The 21,559-nt window shown below is 39.8% G+C and overlaps 1 protein-coding gene across 2 annotated transcripts in view; it reads right to left on the bottom strand.

Moving 5' to 3' along the window:
* The window catches only part of TMEM135 (transmembrane protein 135), a 342,018-nt gene that overhangs the window by 263,553 nt on the left and 56,906 nt on the right, over nucleotides 1-21,559 (bottom strand). For both annotated transcript variants that reach the window (XR_010621832.1, XM_065729960.1), the window contains exon 5: nucleotides 11,806-11,871. Coding sequence is in view for 1 of the 2 variants with exons in the window: in XM_065729960.1 (XP_065586032.1) it covers nucleotides 11,806-11,871 (66 nt within the window). In the remaining variant the exon portion in view is untranslated. The remainder of the gene's footprint in view (nucleotides 1-11,805; nucleotides 11,872-21,559) is intronic.

Here is a 21,559-nt window from a genome sequence, read left to right as displayed (position 1 = left end):
GCCCAGGCATGCTAACCTTCTTGCTGCTGCCAGGCCAGACCTGCTGCTAGCCCACCTACCCCACACTATGACGATAGTCAAGAAAAAAGTATATAAATATATACGTATATATTTGTATATTTCCTTTTTTTCCAGAGGAAAAAAAAACAATTTAATACACTAAAAACATGACAACTGAGACATCAGAGAACTTTTACAACAGCATTTAATTAGCACCAGCTATTAGTGTTTCATGAAGTGCCCTCACACTTGAGCAATGGCATTTGACCTTTCCCATAACAAAGAGTTGCTTTGCATTTGTAGAGGTATTTAGCTGTCTGAGGCTAGACTTTTCTCCTGAACATGACACAAGCACAGGGTTGGTGTCCAAGAAGCAGCTCACAAAAGTTATTCATTTAAAAGAAAGAACAAAGATTTTTAACATGAACTGATTTCAGACCACTGGAACATGGTACCAGAGGTCCAGTGAGGCCAGTTGCACTCACCAGATGAGGATCTCAACCTGCCAGAAGACAGAGATACCCCAGTCTCTGCCCTCCTATAACCAATTCACTAGAAACACTATCCAATATCAGGATGAGTATTAAAAAAAGCTTATTCTCAGAAAGAGAGGTGAGGCACTGGCACAGGCTGCCCAGGGAAGCGGAGCAGTCAACATCCTTGGGGGTGCTCAAGAGACATGGAGATGTGGTACTGGGGGACGTGGTTAGTGGGCACAGTGGGGATGGATTGATGGTTAGATTAGATGATCTCAGTGGTCTTTCCAACCTTTACGATGCTATGATTCTATGCTTACACCTTGTTTTGGGTTTCACTGCTCCCAGCTGTGTAGACAACCTTCCTGTGACTCTCTGAAAGTGAACAGCATGCTCATACACCTTCACTTTTTGGGATGTCATCCTAAAACCCTAAGCATAAAATCGTGAATTTTTTGTCCTAGGTACTTCTCTTTGATCTTTAGAAGAATTTAGAAGGAGTTTATATAAGGAATATTTAAATTCTATATTTGTATACTATTTATTGTACATATATTTAAGTGACATTATTCTAGTTTTATGGATAAAGAAAAATGTACAGCAAGGTTTGATGCAGAAATGATTTCAAACTAGAAGAAAGAAGATTTAGACTGGACTTCTTACGGAAGAAGTTGTGTATGATAAGGGTGGTAAAGCACTGGAACATGTTGCCCAGTGATGTGGTGGATACTCCATCCATGAAGACATTCACAAGGTAAGGTTGAACCGGGCTCTGAGCAACATGACATAGCTCCTGTTCATTGCAGGAGTGTTAGACTAGATGGCCTTCAAGGGCCCCTTCCAACTCTACCCACTCTATGAGTCTGTTACTGATAACCCCAGGCTGAGCCTGGAAAAGGTGCTTCAGTCCTTTCAACACCTTGGTGTCCATTCGCTGGACAGATTAGAACAGTGCTGAATAGAGAGGCAGAATCACCTCCTTCAATCTGCCAGCAGCACTCCTCCCAGCACTGTCCCATTAGCCTTCTTTGCAGCAAGGGCGCATTATTAAAGCCAGCTACTTTTTTGTTCATATATAGTCATCTAACATGAATAGGGAGCATAAAATGTGTTGATTTGGGACAGCAGGAAGAATAAGAACATTAAAGATGGTACCGGACATGAAGAAACACAATGATATCCTTGTATCCCCTGCTACCTAACCAGAGGAAAAAGCCTACTATGTACAAGTCTTCTCAACTCCTCAATCACTGCAATCTGTTCAGGCTTTTGTTTCTTGTCAATACAATCTGCCCAATCAATTGGGATTTGAAGAACAGCCACGAGCCACCCCTTCAAGTGTTACAGAAATGGAAGGACACAACGCTAATAAACTGAAGTCAGTGATAATTCTGAAGAGCAGGCATGAAACGCCAACTATCACTTGAACGTGGTTTTTGCATTTGCGTTGTTCTTCTAACAGATTAATTTTCATCACTTGGGAATGATTCAGTGCAAACAGCGTTTACACCAAAACTGAAGTATCCCACCTTCACAGTGAGTCTATACATAGCGCAAGAAATTAATTGGATGACATGCATTTATTTTTATTGTAATGGGTTAAAGAAAATGACAAAGGCAGGATGCCATTGGCAAGACTATTACTCCAACAACTTGAGTCAAACTTCTTGCATGGAAACTAAAGATCAATTGATTGTATGGTTTATTTATATCTTCTGCATGTATTTAGCATTCCTAAATGCACAGAGGAATAAGAACACATCCTTTCTCTTTATGAATTTAAACTGCTTTTTACAATTCTTCAGCTTTTCAAATGCTTTAACATAACGTCATGACCATCACCACCAGACTGAGAAAGAAGCATGACCCAAATACCATCCTCCTGTAACAGCTATTGTGCTTCCCCTAATGTTTAGAAGTACAACTCTCCCTATAGATTATCTTCGGTCTGGCAGAACAATGCAGTTGCCAGACCATGTCTTTGGAGGCAGGTTCTAAGTGAAAAGCAAGATGATGGTTCCATTATAATGCCATGGCATGTAAGACTAAAATTTAAATATTTACTGAACGGGCGCTGTTGTGTTGCAGAATTGTCTGTGTTTGAGGTGACAATCACAAACTGCATTTTTAATGAGAAAGAAATTAAGAAAAATTATCTTAATTTTAATTCTTAATAAAAGAACTTGTACATTCCTCAGATACCATATTTCTTAATCATGAAAAGGCACTTTAAACAAAATACTTAATTGGAAAGTAAATGTATTTCCTTATGTTTAGTTTTGCTGCCATAATTTTCTATTGTCTGCTTTTGCCACACACTTGCTGTTTTGCTGATGAAAAAGAACAAGAAACCTGGAGAATACATGAAAGGTAAAAGAAAATTTTAAGAGAAAAACAAATCTTTAAAATATGTAATTCTTTCCTTTCTTTGGTGCTTGTCAAAAACTTCCTGTTGGAAGATATCTGGCAAATATTTCTGAGCTTAATGCAATATACATTAGAGACTCATATTTTCCTTCATAAAGGGTAAGTTATGATTATAAAAAGATAAATAAATACTATCAGTCCAGCATTAAAAACCTACTTTATAATAGAAACAATGCATAACATTATATGTCAAACATTTTAAATGCTAAATCCCATTGTTTCTGTCTACAAAAAGCAGACAGGCTACACTGCCCGTGCAATAAAAAGAAAGTTGCAAAGCATTAATCACTTAGATAATTTTCAAAGCAGAAGTAAAGCCTTTAGTTCTCTAAGATTCCAAACCTGAGTCTTATTTTTTAAGCAATTCTCCTCACATTCTGCAACAGGCATCCTATTTTCTGTTATTTCTACCGTAGGCTTATTTGCAGCATACTCAATACATACAGCATATTCATTTTGTAAGTCTCTTACCTCATGAATCCCACCACTCCACTTTAAAACTACCCAGAATACATTAATATTTTTCAGGGTTCGTAATGATTTTTGGTAAGAAATCAATATCCCCACACAAATTATATATTAAAAGAGAAGAAGACTTCTTCACATTCATTCAGCTAAGGTTTTGAGACAAATTCACTTTCTTCACACAATTAAAAATGACTCCCAACCTACGAACCACATAGATAGGATAATTCTGCACAGTGTAGCACCAAAGATCTCATGACATGGCCAAAATCACCTTCATACAGTGGAGCACACAGCAGAAACAAAACTCAAGCACTGAACAGTGGAACAGCTTTGAAGGGAATCTGGTAATTTTCCTCCTCAGGGATCTATGGCATGCTCTTTCTTTCCAGTTTCAGTTTTCATTGTATTTAATCAGAAGGATTATTTACTTTTAATTTACTGCCAGATATTACTGATAAAGTATGTAGGTCAGACCTCAACAATTAAATTACGTTTGAACTGTTTGAAATTCTGACCTGCCAGAAGGATTTTCCAGATACCAATACAATTTTCAAGCAGTACTGACACACATTCCAAAAAGCAACCTTAACTAACTAGACTGTAAGACAGTTCTATGCTAAAGTGTATGTTTTATCCATTTGCTGTTGTTTTACAAGCAGGCTCAGTATCATTTCCAGAAAAGATTTCAGTAGACAGAAAAGTAAAGGTATCAATGACCCTAATTCCAACAGACTGCTTTTTTGTTTGTTTGTTTATTTGTTCAGAACAGTGATCTACTTTCTTTAACACTACTCTTTCTTTTTTAAAATATACATTTTAAATAGTTAAAAATTATTTTTTTCCATCTTTTGAAGACAGAGAGAAGTATTCCCCCTTTGGAGGAAAAGGGACTCAGATCTGCCCCTAGGTAACTGCTTCTTTTACATTTGCAAAGTAATTCCTCCCAAAAATAAAAGCATTAGGGTAAAGAGAAATGAACATTGAAACATACTGGCACTTTGGATTTTACTCCACATATTCAGAAAACATGGTTTGGCTAAACTAAATTGACATTGTTTTTTGTAACATATGAAATTTAAAGAATACACATTTTTCTGTGTATTGGCAAACCGCAACCAGGACGGAAAGAAAACACGAAATAAGATCCAAGAGACTGACAATCCCACTTTGAAGGCAGAAAAAGTCCATGAATGTTATGACACTGCCTTACAGGAACTTAAGTTTCATTGTAGCAAACCAGATTTCTTTTGTATATGTCAAACACAGTTTGCTTGGAAGTGTTTTAATTTCCAGTGAGAACAAACGAGACTTGCTTTGACCAACAGCACTTTTTGAAAGTGTCCCTGGCTAGAAACAGAAACTGAAGTACAGAGCTATCAGAGCTACAACTGAGTGCCTCCAGTGCTGTAAGATTTATGTAAATCTGAGAAAACATCTTTCCTCACATATTAACATGACAGTAACAGAGTATTCAAGACAAAAGAGTGGAAATCAGAGATGTCAGGGTAGACTGTGAGAGCAGAACTTTTGAACCCCTGGCAATAATGACATCTTTGTGATAGGAAGGCAAAAGGGTAGGGATCAGATGTCTGGGATCACGTTTCCATTCGGTTTCTAACGTGCCTGTAAGTGATTAGGTCTGGTATGCCCTCGGGCTGAAATCACAGGAAACAGAGTGCCCAAAGCAATTTTATTTGAATGAAAATTCATCTCGAGTGATTCACAATACCTCTCACAATCTACAATGATGGCATTTATGAAGCCTTCCTGCATGTCATGTTTTATAAATGAAGTCAGACGAAAAGACAAGCAGACACATCGCTGTGATAAAACTCAAAAATCAAATCTTGAAATCAGTAATTTTTGGAGTAAGTCCCTTCATGCAGAAGGGAGATCATCATGTAAATGACCACGTAGACCTTGTCAGCTCCACAGTGCAGAACTAAAAATAATAACTGACATGTTCTAAGATCTCTTAAATTGCTCAAATGGCAATTAAAATCAGAAGTACTCTTCTCGTGAAAAAAAAAATATATATATATTGCAAGTTTTTTATCAGTAATAAAGGTTATTGCCTATCTGACCTAATTGCACAGCTGAAGCTTCCAGGACTCTACACTGCACCCTGCCCCAGTGTGGTGGATGAGGAAGAGAGGGGGCCTTTCCCAGGTAAAAATTAAATTCTAATAATAATTTTAATTTAAAATAATAAGAAGAAAAAAGAAAAGCAGTTCACAATGAAAATGAACCTGTGTGTACATGCACATGTATGCATACATATAGAGACAATGTATTCTTAGAAATGTAGCTTCACTAACTACTATGTTTTGTGATTTGCTGTTTATCAGTGCAATCCACAAAAGCAAAACATGAATGTTTTCACAACGACATCAGCTTTTTGTAACATTTTAAAATATATTATTGAGTTGACTAGAATTATTCTAGAATAAATACACATGCACCCATATACCAAATACGTGTGTAGGTCTGTCCTAAAGAAAGAATACTCTGTTCAACAAGGACTGTCAAAACAAGCTTTATTTCACACAAACATAAGGATTCCTCATTTGGAAATAACTGCACTACTGTTGTTATGATCTTTCTTATTCAGGCAAAGAAAACTGATTTTACCTCAAGAGTTGTCTCAGCGCTTTTTTTATAGCTTGACCTCAAGTCACATAGGTAGAGCTATGGATCTTGGAGCAGGTCATCTCATACACAACCCAAGCACAAATTGGAAGGCAGAGGATAAAATCCACAGAACATAAGAACTGTTGCACAATGAAGTATTTCACATTGCTATTGCCACTTTCATGTGTTTACTTCTAAAAATATAAAATAAATTGCATTTTAAAGTTCCTTACTAATCCCCTTGAGGGACAGATATCTCCTCAGGTAGTGTGGCTACATCTAACCATCATTTTGAACTTCCTCTCTCAAACTTACAGTCTGGAAATCCTTTTTCATACTTGGTTTCCATTGGAATTTCATGGACAAAAGCTTTTGTATAGCTAGGGGGTAAAAGAAGGAAAAAATCACCAAATATCCTAAATTAATGGCATTCTTTAGCAATGCTACAGACTAAGGAGTCTATTTATTTGAAACAATTCAGTACACCTCCGCTGTTGCAGCAATTATAAAACTGAGCCTATCATACAGCCTAAGCTCTTCTTTTGCTCTGACTCCTCAATGCAAATCCTTCTCTTGTGCAAAATCAACCTTTTCCTGTACATCCCATCACAAGAACCCTTCATGAAGACTCTGGAAGTTCCATCATGCTGAAGGCTTCCCATACATTTTAATGCTTCAGATGAGAAGCACAGTCCTTGAAACATGACCTTCATCCTCTTCATCTCTGAGGCTGCAATATTTCTTTTTCTGATAGGTTTACAGTACTCTAAAGATACATGTCTAAATTCTTTCACCCAGAAGTCCCTGTGCTTTGGGATGAAAAGGGGCTAAGACAGCTTGTGAAGATTTTTTAGAAAATGATTTAACACACACAGAGTTCAAGCATTTCTGTTATCAGTTCTAAGTTCTATGGGAATCTTGTCTATTCCATTATCTCTATTGCTCATGCGTGTCCACATATTCCATGGCATTTTTTCCATTAACGTTTCTACTTTCTCTGCTTATCCTCCTGTTCCTTCTCTGGTTCCCACTTCTATTTCTCTCTTCTATTTCCCAACATTGGTCCTGCAAACTAAGTGTCATAACCAGATCCCTCCTTCTTAGAGAATCATACCAGAGTCATATAATGGTTAGGATCCTTCCTCATAGAAACCTTCTGGGATCCTTCCGTAGAGATGGAGTGAGCATACAACAGCAGAAGCTCCAGAGGATGCAGAACTGGGAGCTATGAAGATGATAAAGTACGTGATGTTAAGGAAATGCAGCCCAAGACTTCTGTGAATTAGCTCGGCCACAGATTTGCTGTGCTCACATCTGCCCATTTAATTTTTGCATCATCCTGGAATGAGCCTGAAGTGCTAACAGAAAGGATGAAACCCTACAAGGTTCTGCCCCACGATCCACCCCCAGGACAAAGCAGATGACAGAAATAACTAATTAACAAGGCAACATATTGATTCCCAAAAACAAATGCTCCTTCTGGGTTTGATTCCTCCTAAGGATGCTGCAACATTTCAGTCAAACCAGAAGCAATGCAACTGTCGAGAAGATTCTTCAGGAACCTTAATGATCTAACTCCTGAATTTCAGTGACTATTAGCATTATGTACACAAACTTGTAACTAGTTTTGGCAGTAAATTTACAAACCATATCTAAATGTCAAATATCCAGCATCACCTCATTTTTCAATTGCTTCAAGCATAATTAAAGCAAGATTCAAAAATTCTAGAAGCATTAAGACTTGAGTCCCAAAAAACAGAAAAAGGTTGGAAGTGCCAGAAAAGACATTTACTCTAAACAAGGAATATTATAAATCCACCTGTGGATGACAAGTGAATTATAATGAATAACCTTTCACACATTCTGTTTTGTCTGCGTAGAAAAAAATGATTCTCCATTAAACTGTTCAGCGTACTGTAATTTTTTAAAAGAATTTAAAACAAATAAGTATATGTGTAATTACGTCCTTCTAATATTGAACGTTTTCCCTCCCTACTAAATATTAAAGGGGTCTGTAATCTAAATATTGGTAGGAAAGCCCAACAGTACTCTTGCACATTTGGACTGCTGCCTCTGAAGTCTGGAACTGCCAATAAACAAGTTCCTCAGCTTCCTTTTCAGCTGCCAGCTTCACACTTCTCAAACAGAACGCAGTTAACTTTAGCTCGCATTCAGCTTTTGTTCTGGCTTCCTTTCTAGTTACGCACTGTGCAAATATTTAACAATTTCTTGGAAGAGCTACAGAAAATTTAAAACGACTCTTGATAATTATGTTACTTCTTGAAAAAAAAATAATTTCATTTGACTGATATTCCTCCTCATTTTCTAACTGATAAATTATAATTCCACAATGAAATGCAGTGAAGAAATCCTCTGTGAGTCATGACTATTTTTGCTCTGCATAGAGCCTGACAAGAATATAAGAGAGAAAAGAGGCCATTTTATTTTTCCCAATCTAACATGAACTGATTTACAATCAAGCCCCAGGAACGTACAGGGTACGGTGTCACAGGACACTCACAGACATCACCACACAGAAACACCCACTTCCTTCCTTATCATGGCTGCAACCTCCCACTGCTTATCTCCTGTTGGTCTCTATCCCCTGAGGCAAATTAATTGAAAAAGATCAGAAGAAGTATCTGAAGAAGAAACACAAACATTTTCTACCACATCATTTCTATGACGTACGATACATAAGATACATTAAATTACCAGTACTGCTCACAATAGAGATCATTATGCTTGTAAATGCCCCCACTGCTGTGTTTAATATTATTTCTAACACTTTTACAAGGATCATTTGAGTTTTTCCCATAGGTTCATAGGTTCATAAGGTTGGAAAGGACCTACAAGATCATCTAGTCCAACCATCCTCCTATCACTATCCCTACCCAACTACTAAATCAAATCCCTTAGCACCTCATCTAAACGCTTCTTGAACAGCGCTAGGGATGGTGCCTCAACCACCTCCCTAGGCAGGCCATTCCAGTGCCTGACCACTCTTTCAGAGAAAAAATGTTTCCTCAGGTCTAATCTAAATCTTCCCTGGCGCAACTTGTGGCCATTCCCTCTCGTCCTGTCGTTATTTATCAGAGACAAGAGGCCTACCCCCTCCTCACCACAACCCCCCTTCAGGAAGTGGTAGAGTGCAATAAGGTCTCCTCTGAGCCTCCTCTTCTCCAGACTGAACAATCCCAGCTCCCTCAGCCGCTCCTCATAAGACTTGTGCTCCAGGCCCCTCACCAGTTTTGCTGCCCTTCTCTGAACACGCTCCAGGGCCTCAATGTCCTTCTTGTAGTGAGGGGCCCAAAACTGAACACAGTACTCGAGGTGCGGCCGTACCAGAGCTGAGTACAGGGGGATGATCACCTCCCTGCTCCTGCTGGCTACACTATTTCTAATACAGGCCAGGATGCTGTTGGCCTTCTTGGCCACCTGGGCACACTGCCGGCTCATGTTGAGCCGAGCATCAACCAACACCCCCAGGTCCTTTTCCTCTCTACATTCTTCAAGCCATTCTGCCCCAAGCCTATAGCATTGCATGGGGTTATTGTGGCCAAAGTGCAGGACCCGGCACTTGGTCTTATTGAACCTCATCCCATTGAGCTCAGCCCAGCTGTTCAGCCTATCCAAATCCCTCTGAAGGGCCTCCCTACCCTCAGGCAGTTTGACACATCCTCCCAACTTGGTGTCATCTGCAAACTTACTGAGGGTACACTCAATTCCCTCGTCTAGGTCATCAGTAAAGATATTAAACAAGATGGGCCCCAAAACTGACCCTTGGGGGAAACTTCACACCATTCATAGAATATCTACAAGGATGGAGATTCCACACACTCTCTGGCACGCCTGTTCATTAGAACTTGGAAGATTCACAGAATCACAGACCTGTAGGGGTTAGAAGGGACCTCCAGTGATCATCCAGTCCAGCCCCCTGCTACAGCAGCTCCTTAGCCCAGGTTGCACAGGTAGGTGTCCAGGTGGGTCTTGAATGTCTCCAGAGAAGGAGACTCCACCACCTCTCTGTGCAGCTGTGCCAGTGCTCCGTCACTGCACTGTGAAGAAGTTCCCACACACATCTGTGCAGAACTTCCTATGCTTCAGTTTGTGGCCATTTCCTCTTGTTCTATCACCACACACTGCTGAGAAGAGTCTCACCTTGTCCCTTTGACTCCTGCTCCCTACATATTTATAGATGTGGATCAGATCCCCTCTGAGTCTTCTTTTCTCAAGGCTAAACAGACCCAGGTCTCTCAGCCTTTCCTCATAAGAGAGATGTTCCATGTCCTTTATCATCTTTGTAGCCCTTCGCTGGACTCTTTCAAGGAGATCCCTGTTTTTTTTTGTACCAAGGAGCCCAGAACTGGACACAGTACTCCAAGTGAGGCCTCACAAGGGCTGAATAGAGAAGGAGGATCAACTCTCTCAACCTGCTGGCCACGCTCTTTTTAATGCACCCCAGGATCCCACTGGCATTCTTGGCCACCAGGGCACACTGCTGGCTCATGGTCAGCCTGACATCCACCAGGACACCCAGGTCCCTCTCCTCAGAGCTCATCACCAATGTTAAGTATCCATCACTGAAATACCTAAATCGAGAGAACAAAGAAGCATGGCACATATTTTACAACCACCACTCCTGCAAGTTGTATTAATAATTGTATTAATTCATATTGTGTATGAAAGAAAGAAGAGCAGAAGACAAAAAGTATAAATGATCCATATTCAGAAAGCTAAAACTGAACAATATCAGGACAGGAAATCTCAGGCACTTCTTCAGACAATGATGCAAAGATACATGGACTTTCTTGCAAAAGAGAAATTAAGACAACTTCATCAGCACAAGGAACACTGTATAGCACAGCTGGGCTCCCACGGTAAGTATAGCTCTGATTGCAAATTGAATGCTGTGTCTACTACACAAACTTTTCACAGATTTACCTAAGAATTTGATGAAAATCAGATTGGCATGAAATAAAAGAAGTTTCTACATTAAAATTCTATATACTCCAGCATCCAGCAATGACAGTGTCCAGACCAGTTCTCATTTCCAGAGTGTCACAACAAAATGCAGTAAATTTTGTTAAATCAAATTCAACATAACGATAAACTGCATCCATTAACATTGAAGATATTTAATGAACAACGTTCAGTAAATTGTTATCATATACAACACAGAGAAGGAAGTAACAGAAAGGAAATAATGCCATCACAGAAATATGCATGAACAACATAATATTCAATTTATTATCAATTTTTTATCCCTTCCTTCAAATGATCATTGTATAATATAACATATTTATAATGTATTTTATATCACATATGTAAGTATATATAATAATGACTACACACAAAATACCTGAAGTTATTCATTTCTTGACAAGAAACTAAGAAAGGATGAAGTAACCTCTCTACAGACACCCACAACAAAGCTCAATTTTTAATGAATTTCTCTGGATGCTACAATCTATGTATTTTTTAATAAAGAAAATCCAGTGAAACATCACTTGGGTAAAAGGATGTTCTCAATAGCCTCTTGTGTCATAATGCAAAATTCTGATTAAAGCAGAGAGAAAAATAGTGTTTGGGGAAGAATATTTAACCTCCCAGTGGACAGGATTTAAAGTCTTTCTCCTTTAGAGAAAATGCAAGTTATACATAGCCCAGCCCTCTTCACTTACCTGAAGGCAATGCAATTCCCCCCAGGAATTTATAAAGCATCACATTACTAAAATTTTACACCATGTGTGAGAAGAAAAAATGTACAAAGAAATAAAGGAAAGCATATATATAGCCTTACTTCTCCATGTCTTAATGGTGTGATAGCTCCTCTTGCTACTGCCATTCGGAACAACGTTTCTGTGGCCTGCATCAACAAACACACACAAAGCAGTTATTTTTAAGAAAGATCGTGCAGCTCATGAAGATTGATTGCAACTTTGATCATGAATATTTGTTTCTTATTTTATTGCATTTCATAAAGCGTTAGCTACATTCAATAACCATTTTACAACAGAACTTTACAAAATCATGAAATAATTTTAAATATGGCTGGTTAATACAGCCTTAAAAGAGCAAACAAACAAGAATACGAAGAAATCCTTTCCTTTAAGTTCCTGCAACACCAATAATTGTGGCGTCACAGAACATAACATTGCTCATATACAGGGAACACAACTGGGAGGAAATCTTCAGATAGGTCAGGCTGTTGCTAGCTTGTATACTTTTCCATGTCAGTTGTCTCATCCTTTGCTTAGTCTGCTGGGACAAGGAATACACACTTCTGACATAACCACAGACCACTGACTCATAATTCAGGCTGTAACACAGAAACAAAACCCATAGGTTCTGTATTACATTTCCTTCTGGTAAAAAGCACAACCAACCAACACGATTGAAACATGCAAAGAAAGTTCCTCTGAAAGAGCAGTATTCCTGTTGATTTCTCAACTTTGGGATTAAACACAAGTATGCCAAGTTGCCATGTTGTTGTATTTACGAGATGGTCGTAAAAAGGAGTGAAAAAATTCACTGGTTACATAAAAACATGGACTGGCACATCAGTATACACAGGCATAGATTTGTTTCAAAGACTTGTTTCCAAAGCAAGTAGGGAAGTGAATTTCAGTTTCAGCTGCAATCATACATGTTTTTACTCTATATTAAAATGTAATTATCAGGCTGCTTGAAAAAAGGTTTAAAATGTTTAAGTAGAAGCAGTTTAGTGTCTTCCTGAAAAGCAATTTAAGAAGCAGCTCAGTGCTCACGTGACAGCAAAATCTGTGACGTTCATGCAGAGTATTTCAAGACAGCTGTATCCCAGTAAATGTAGTACCAAAGACATCTACTGACATTAATTCTTCAGTATTTCTAGATGCAGATTAGGTGGTGTTTACCCTTTCCTAAATAACTGCCTGCAGAAAAGAATCCTATAAGAGTTTTTATTTGTCTTGTTCTCCACCAGTATCTGTAAGTGAATGTGTGAGCTCCAGAACCCCAACTGCAGAACGTATTTCTTCACTGACACTGCCATAGCTCAGGGCAGTGCCTGAGTGCAGCTGTCCTTCCCAAGCCTTCATCCTCCCAGAGGTAAAGTGAACCTCATGCCAACTTTTGTCCTTCCCCAAATTAGTTTCTTTTATCAGCTCTTCCCACCAACATTTTCTAGGATGTTTCAAGTGAATTGACTATTCTGTCAATACTGCTAAGCTTCTTTTGTTTCTTTTGAAAACCACTGGTGTGTGTGACTTTCTTTTCACATTCCCTAGTAAAAGATCTCTCTTAATACGCTTGTACATGCAGTTAATACCAGATGTCAAAACCATTCAGAAACAGGGAAAATTCACAGCAATGGCAAATCTAGCATGAGAGAGATCTCCCACTATGGGCACCACTCCATGCACTGAATCCCACTGAGCAGATTAGGGCTGCAGTGATGGTTGTCTACTCCAACAGCACGAAGGGGTAATGCCACCCATAGCTGCTGATGCTTGGACAATGACAAGGCTGGAGACAGAGCTCTTCAGGTTTTAGGTATGCAGACTCCAAGAGAAAGATTAAAGGAGCTGCATCTTTCAAAAGGATGATGATTAGAATCACAGCACCATTGAATGGGTTGGGCTGGAAGGGATCTCAAAGGTCATCTCATTCCAACCCCTTGCCAAAGGCAGAGTTTCCAACCGATAGACCCAAATGTAACATCACATGAACTCATTATGATGTTGATCAGGCTAGCAAAAAAATCTGCCAGTCTTAAACCATGAACTTATCCCTAGCATTTCCATTTTGGACAAATTCCCACGCTCCCTTCAATTTCCAGCTCCCTTCTGTCTGCTCTGCAAATACAGGCGAGAACAAAACCCATGGAATGCTCTAGCCTGGAGATCACCGGGGCCACCTGATTCCTTCAGGGCTGCCCACGCTTTGACCACCTCTGAGGACAGAGGTCCTGAAGCATCCTCTGAACGTGGAGGAATAAGCACAGGGATATAGAGGGAAAAGATTTGGACAAGAACTTAGAACAGTGAAGGGAAGTCACAGAATCACAGAGATTAGAAGAGACCTCTGGAGGTTATCTAGTCCAACCCCTGCTAAAGCAGGTTCCCTTTGGTAGGTCACACAGGCAGGTCTTGAATACCTCCAGAGAAGGAGACTCCACAGCCTCTCTGGGCAGCCTGTGCCAGTGCTCCATCATCCTCACAGTAAGGAACTTCCTCGTGTTTGTACAAACTTCCTGTGTTGCAGTTAAATTTCCTGTACTGTAGTTAACTTCTTGTGTTGCAGCTGACAGTAAGAGAACCTTTACAAGACATTAAATCATTGCTGGCTACAAATCCAGTTTATATAACACATCTTGTCTGATATACACTTAGTTTTTTATTTCAAATCTACCAAAGCTTTAGAGAATGACAACAGCCAACATTCCAGACTGCATAAAAATTATGATACAACTTGTTTCAAGTTTGATGAAGTTCAAACCCACTCAATACAAACTTTAAATAAATGGGTTTTCCTTTTCCATATACTATATACACTTTTGTTTTATAAATTTAAGATTAACTCTGAAGATAAGCATAGAGGGTACTACTCTTTCAACATGGGCTCTCACACAAAATGATCACCTTTAACTGCCTCCATCTCTATAAGCATTTTTTCATTACAATGAAATTTTTATGAAGCTGTTAAAGCTTTGGGTTTCTTCTCATTCAGTTTCCTGGGAATAAGCTCTAAATAAGAATCATTACGGGCTGAGGCAGTGACTTAACATTCTGCTATTCAGAGGTACAAGTCAGAGGTCTGTAAGAAAAAAAAATCATCAACAGATGGTTTTAGTGATCTCAGTGTGAAATAAATGTTTCCCAAACTGAGAGTAAATGAATCCTAAAACGCCACCTTAAGAAATGGTGTGACATTGTACGTGAGCTGAAACGGCAGACCTATGTATCTTACCAATCTGTTATGTCTCCTAAGTTCTAATGTCATCTGTTGTCAAAGATGACCACATGTCCTCCCTCAAAGAAAGCAGGAAATTCTGCTCAAGTTTCTTGCAAATGAGTTACAAAGAAACCACTTGTACAAAACAGAAGTAAAGTGGAAAATAATTGTGCATTATTGATGGAAACGGGGAGAAACAAGAAAAACAGCACTTCAGATTTCAGATGCTTGAATTTCCTAGGTTTTCAAAAAAATGGAACGGTCTCATAATAGTTCACCAAAATAGTTACTGTTTTACCACGGTTAAAATTGCAAATACAAGCAGTGGAGGGAACTGTTAATGCACATTAATTTTAGAACCACACGTTTTTTAATTACCTGGCAAATTTCAGTATCTACTTGCACTCAAAAAAAAAAAAAGAAAGAAAGAAAAAAAATAAAGAAAAGGAAAAATGAGTTATGGGTAAAGATATGTCCTGAAAGGCACAGAACTTTGGAAGTCATTAAAAGCAATTTATGGGTTTAATTAGAATGAAAATGGTGCAATTTGTTATAAGAACAAGAATGGATGGAATGGCACAAAACATTTTTTTCCCTCCTATTAAGTTTGCTGATCTTGGCTTCAATAACTGGCTGACAGCTTGAGCCTTTAATGTTGGTGTTCGTTCTCAAAAAGCAAGCAGTATTAAAGAAAGGTTCATGACAGTCTATCCAAATCATCAGCAACATTTTTCAACTTGATCACATATTGCAAATGAACTGTTGTCACAGCCCTTGTCAGCTAACCATCACACAGCTTTTGAAAACAAGCACAAGTGTTGCAAAATAGAGGAGGGATTTGATAGGATGCAGAAGCAATAATGAACAGAAAAGCAGAGAAGTTTCTCAAATCAGAATCTTTTCCTATTTCTGACCGAAAAATGTTAAATGTGACAGACTCCATTACATCTAAATATTAATCCAGATGTTAGGTTTGTATTTAACTTAACCAATTAGCTTATTTATTGTTACGCTGTTCAGTGAAATTACTGCAACACCAATGAAGTTCTTTCCTCTCAGCCATGAGCTCCTCCTCCTCTGTTCACTTCTTATCTTTATCTGCCATACAAGTGATTAAATATGAACACAATAAAGCAAACCAAACATTTAATTCCTGCAATAAAGGGTATTTTACACAGATCTTGACAGCCTTGTGTCTGTTTTCTGACACTTCTCTAATTTTTTTCATTGTCAGCTTTTACCAAGTGCACACCCAATGAAGCATTCTTTCACAATACCGTACCTTCCTTCCCCTTCCATGACATTTCTGCAACATTAAAAGATGGATAATACAATTCTATAATATAACTCCATGTCCTAGTGCCTGCCTCAAATGAAGCGGCAGATGTAGAAAGGGACACAAGGACACTGATTTGCAATATCCATGAACTCCAGGCTACAGTACACACAAGAGATGGGGAAGATCTGCTCTATGAAGGATGGAGGAAGACCACCTAGAAGGTTAGAGGACTGAAAGTAAATACAGCACACAATCAGCCATGCATCTTGTACAACACAAGTACCAGGTGAAAGTGTTCTCCTTCCTCATATTACAAAGAGCATTATTTCTCTTACTAGACATTTGGGAGGGGTTGTAAAAGTCACCATTAACACAGCATAAGCAATCCAGTATCTGCAGTCATTGTGTCATTTCAGTACTTGAAGGGAGCATATAAGCAGGAGGGGAAATGACTTTTTACACTGTCTGACAGTGACAGGACAAGAGGAAATGGCTTGAAAAGGGAAGAAATTTAGATTAGATGTCAGGGAGAAATTCTTTAATCTGAGGGTGGGGAGGCCCTGGCACAAGCTGCCCAGAGAAGCTGTTGATGCCCCATCTCTGGAGATGCTCAGGGACAGGTAGGATGGGGCTCTGGGCAGCATGAGCTGGTGCCTGAGTTAGTGTTTGGCAAACCTGTTCACAGCAGTGAGGTTGGAACTGGTCGATTTTGAGGTCCTTTCCAACTCAAGTCATTCTATGAGATGACAGCCCTTGTATTGTACTAGTGCCCAAGAGACACCAAGACAGAGTTCTTGCTCTAAAAATGATTTCTTCCATTCAAGCAGGCTGCTCATGCCAACTTGCATTTTGCAAGCATGATATCAGAGTGAAAAGGCTGACAGCAATATGAAAGCAGAGCAATCCACAAAATCTGCCTTAGCTTCAAGAACACCCTTTGCTGCCAACTAGCTCACAAGTCTAAGTCTCCCCTTAAGAAGAGATTCAAAGCTTCCAGCTGCAGAACGTGCTCTGAACAAATGAACCAACTGCAAAAATAACTAAGCATCACACACTGCCAAGAGTATGAAATAGAAGCATTATTATTATTTATTCATCTTAATCTAAATCCAGGAGTCTTGAAGTTGTGGAATCTGCAACTTTTTCCAGGATTATACTTTTTTTTTCTCCTGATTTCTCTACCCACTCTTCTCCCCTCCTCCCAAAAAACACAGTATTGGTTGGTACCCATTGGGATTCCTGGTCCCAGCTTGTAACTGGCTTTCACCTTTTTCTCATGTTCTCCGCACAAAGGAGTGAACTGCTCAACTCTCTAGAATGCTGCAATTAAATAAAAGGGAGTCAGAAAACATCCAACTGTTACATGCTGGAAATACTCACAAAACAGGCCAGCAGCCAGTCTGTGAACCTAGAGAAATAGGGCTGGGAAAAATGCCAGAGAACAGAGCCCCAGCACCAGCTCAGAGTGGGGGCTCTGTATCTGAGATGTGAACCACAAAACCCAGCTACAATCTTCCTCCTTTGGAATCACAGCTGAAACAGGCAAAAAACAGCTGCACACCAGCCCACAGAAAGCACAGGACAACTGTCAAATATGCTTTGGTTAGTGATGCTATCAGATGGAATGAGAGTTTATCTCAGATATGAGTACAGACTGGGAGAAGAACTCCTTGAGAGCAGAGGACTTGGGGTTCTGATGGACAAAAAGTGGACATGAGCCAGCAGTGCACTTCTGCAGCCCAGAAGGACAACAGTACCCTGGGCTGCACCAGCAGTGGGGTGACAGCACAGAGAGACAGAGAGGGAGAGGACTGTCCCCTTCTACTCTGCCCTCATGAGGACTCATCTGGAATACTTCATCCAGGCCGGGGGCCACCAGCACAGGAAGGATATGGAGCAGAGGAGGGCTTTGAAGAGGAGCAGAAGGCTGAAACACCTCTCCTATGAGGATAGGTTGAGGGAGCTGGGCTTGTTCTGGTGAAACAAAGGCTCCAGGGAGATGCCATTGCTGCCTTCCAGTATTTGAAAGGAGCTTACAAGCAAAATGGGGACCAACATTTTACATGGTGTGATAGCGACAGGACATGGGGGAATCACTATAAAGTAAAAGAGAGGAAATTTAGTTTGCACATTAGGAAGAAATTTTTTACTCAGAGAGTGAGGAGGCCCTGGCACAGGCTGCCCAGGGAAGCTGTGGGTGCCCTATCCCAGGAGGTGTTCAAGGCCATGTTGGATGGGCCCTGGGCAGCCTGAGCTCGTGGGCAACCAGCCCATGGTAAAGGGTAGGAACTGGATGGACTTTCTGGTCCCATACAACCCAAGTCATTCTGTGGTTCTATGAAAGACAACCTAAGCAAGCCTGGGAATGTCTGCACGTTGGCAAGCAGGCACTGGTTCCTTTGTCCTGCACTCAAGAGATCACCAGCTCCAAAATTGTGAGGAGTACCAACTACCCATCCATCCCTTGCTGTATAGGGGGAAACATCCCATCTCCTCCTGCCAGGGACTCATCCATGGGGATATTTCTGCTCCCTGGACTCGCAGGAAGGACAGATATGCCCAAGCAGACTGAAGTGAGCTCCTGCAAATCCTCTCTGAGTGACTGGGACAACTGAAAGCAAAATCCAAAGACTGCTGAGCCCTAATCTTTGCTCAGCTTCCTGGAAAATGGAGGAAACTGAAGCACCCAGAGACATGGTCAAGCTACTCCAGCAGCTGTAGATCTTACAGCACTGACGTTTTTATGTTCCACTATGACCACTAAATCAATGGGTGCTGCATATTAAGAAGATTTTATTTCATTTCTTCCAATCTGTAATTCCAGATTCATTTACATATAATCATTTTCCTTTACCTGCTTTCATTGACCAGAACTTCTTGCTAGCATGAACTACAAGTGGGTTCCAGTCAGTGCATTTGCTACAAGTTTTACAAGATTTATATTTAATGTGTTTCACAACCATGGTCCCCTTTTTTCTTTAGGGAATTACCTCATCTTTTACATTTCCCACTGGTAGCAATTTTAAGCAGTAGCTCTTAGTATTTGCAAATGGAAAAAAAAAATTCTTTGTCTCAATTGTTTTGTTACCAAGGATTTATGAGCTAAATTAATACAAATCTAATCTAAAAAACATTTTCAAACTTGTGATTTATCATCACCATGCTGTAAACAATAAGTATTATAGACTGCAACTACTTCAGATGAGGCATTTAATTCTTTTACCAATCTTATTGTTTAAACATGTGTATGTCATACAATCTTTCCAAGCTAACTAGAAGCAGAACACATAGGTTAATACTATTTAATTTGAGGGCAGCTTATAAACATGCCTCTCCCCTTTATACAAAGAAGTACATCTAACGTTGGATAAGAGCTAGATTATTTTCAATTAAGGACATGCATTTTGGACAAGACCTACCAAAAATGCATTGATGTGACTTTTTTTTTTTTTTTTTTATCAAAGGCAGTTGTCCAAATAAATAAATTAAAAAAGTGCTGATTGTAACTGATTAAAACCAAGGAAAATAATCAGCAAGAAACTTCAGAAGTCAGCTTCACAGAATCATAGAAGCATAAAATCATGGAATCATGGAGTGGCTTGGCTTGAAAGGGATCTACAGGAGCTCACTTCAGTCTGCTGGGGTAGAGCTGTCCTTCCTGCATAGCGAGGGAGCAAAAACATCGGTATGGATCAGTCCATGGCAGGAAGAGGTGGGATGACTTCCTCCTGTACAGCAAGGGATGGATGGGTGGGTGGTGCTGAGTTTCCAAATGAGGTTATTTCAGGTGAACAAGATGGCTTCTTCCAAAGGATCTTCAGGAGTAGAAGAGGAGTACCTCTGGGGCTGGAGCCCTTTCTTCCCAGCAGTATGGGGCTCAGAGCAAATCACACCTACTCTCTGACTTCTCTTTTCATGGAGGGAAGGAAGTTTTCACCAGAAGACTGATGTCAGAAGGAATTCACACCTCTTTGTATTGAGCTATCAGAAGGGCCATGTCTACTCTGAATGCTAAGACTGCTGACAGAAGTCACAGTGGAATTGTACCCAGAAGCCTCATATTTTAACAATCAAGAGGTTTACTAGATGCTACCCACAGTCTTTATAACATTAATCAAGACAAACTGGAACACAGGAAGTTCCATACAACACGAGAAAGAGCTTCTTTACTGTGAAGGTGTCTGGAACGGGCTGCCCAGAGAGGTTGTGAAGTCTCCTTCAATGGTGGTATACAAGGCCCTCCTGGACACTTTCCTGTGTAAGCTACTGTAAGGAGCCTGCTTTAGCAGGGGAGTTTGACTAGATCTCCAGAGGTCCCTTCCAATCTCTACCATTCTGTGATTCTGTGACTTCCCCACAGCCCAGCCCTGGAGGACAGAGCTCACAGACCAAGCCTCACAGCAGGGGAAGGTGCCTCTAGCACCTGTTATCACACATCAGTTCTCCCACAGAATATCAGCCTTTGATAAGTTGTGTTGGTTGCTACAGATGGTGCTGTGGTAATAAATGCCAGGTCTCTAAAACCTATTACAGCACTGCTGTAATCTCACTTGAAAAACATTTGCTTGAAAAACCCTGCATTCATATTTCATTTTTTTCAAAATCAGAATGAAGTGAATTATTACAAGAACCAGAAATGAGTATTTGGTGGTGCATTAAATGTAGGTTTGCATGCTGTTGTAACAGTGTGCTCTGTTTGTACAACGTACTATTAATGAAAGAAGGAAAACTGCATTTCCTAATGGACAACATATGATGCTCACACACAGCAAAGACAAGCACGAGATTTTAAGCCTGGAGTTGAGTTTATGCATTCTGAGGGTAACACAGGATCTGCAGTAAATGATCTGGTAGATATACCGAATCCAGAAAGTACAGTATGGTTCTGGGCTACTCCGAGTGTTGTGGAGTTATGCCAGAGCAGTGGGTAAAGTAGGTAAAGCTACAAGAAGTTAAGACTAAGTTCAAACTGAAGTTGAAGTTGGTGCTCCCCGTCTGAGAGGAAGACAAACCACAGAACCCCTTTATCAGGCTACTCTACTTAACTGTATACTTATCCATCCTCTTTATGTTAAACACAATAAGGAAGCTACAACAGATCTTGAGATTGACAACAAATGTTTTCACTGAGTACAAAATAACAAGGAAAAGGACTTTTGACCAGGAACAAAACGTACAGTTATTGCTGGCAAAATCTAAAGGTAACAAATACATGTAGCTGGTCTGTTATATAAACTGCTCTGGGCTGCATGGATAAGCATGTTCGTTTGAACATCCTGTACATTAGCACAGCCAAATAATAGCTCATGCCTCTCGGGGAAAACGAACATAAATCACACTT

Source organism: Cyrtonyx montezumae, unplaced genomic scaffold, assembly GCF_038088225.1.
Source record: "Cyrtonyx montezumae isolate F1298 unplaced genomic scaffold, pur_monq_1.0 scaffold_12, whole genome shotgun sequence".
In the NCBI taxonomy this organism is placed as follows: Eukaryota; Metazoa; Chordata; class Aves; order Galliformes; family Odontophoridae; genus Cyrtonyx; species Cyrtonyx montezumae.
The sequence above is the reverse complement of the archived record's forward strand: the minus strand, read 5'-3'. Positions and strand labels throughout refer to the sequence as shown.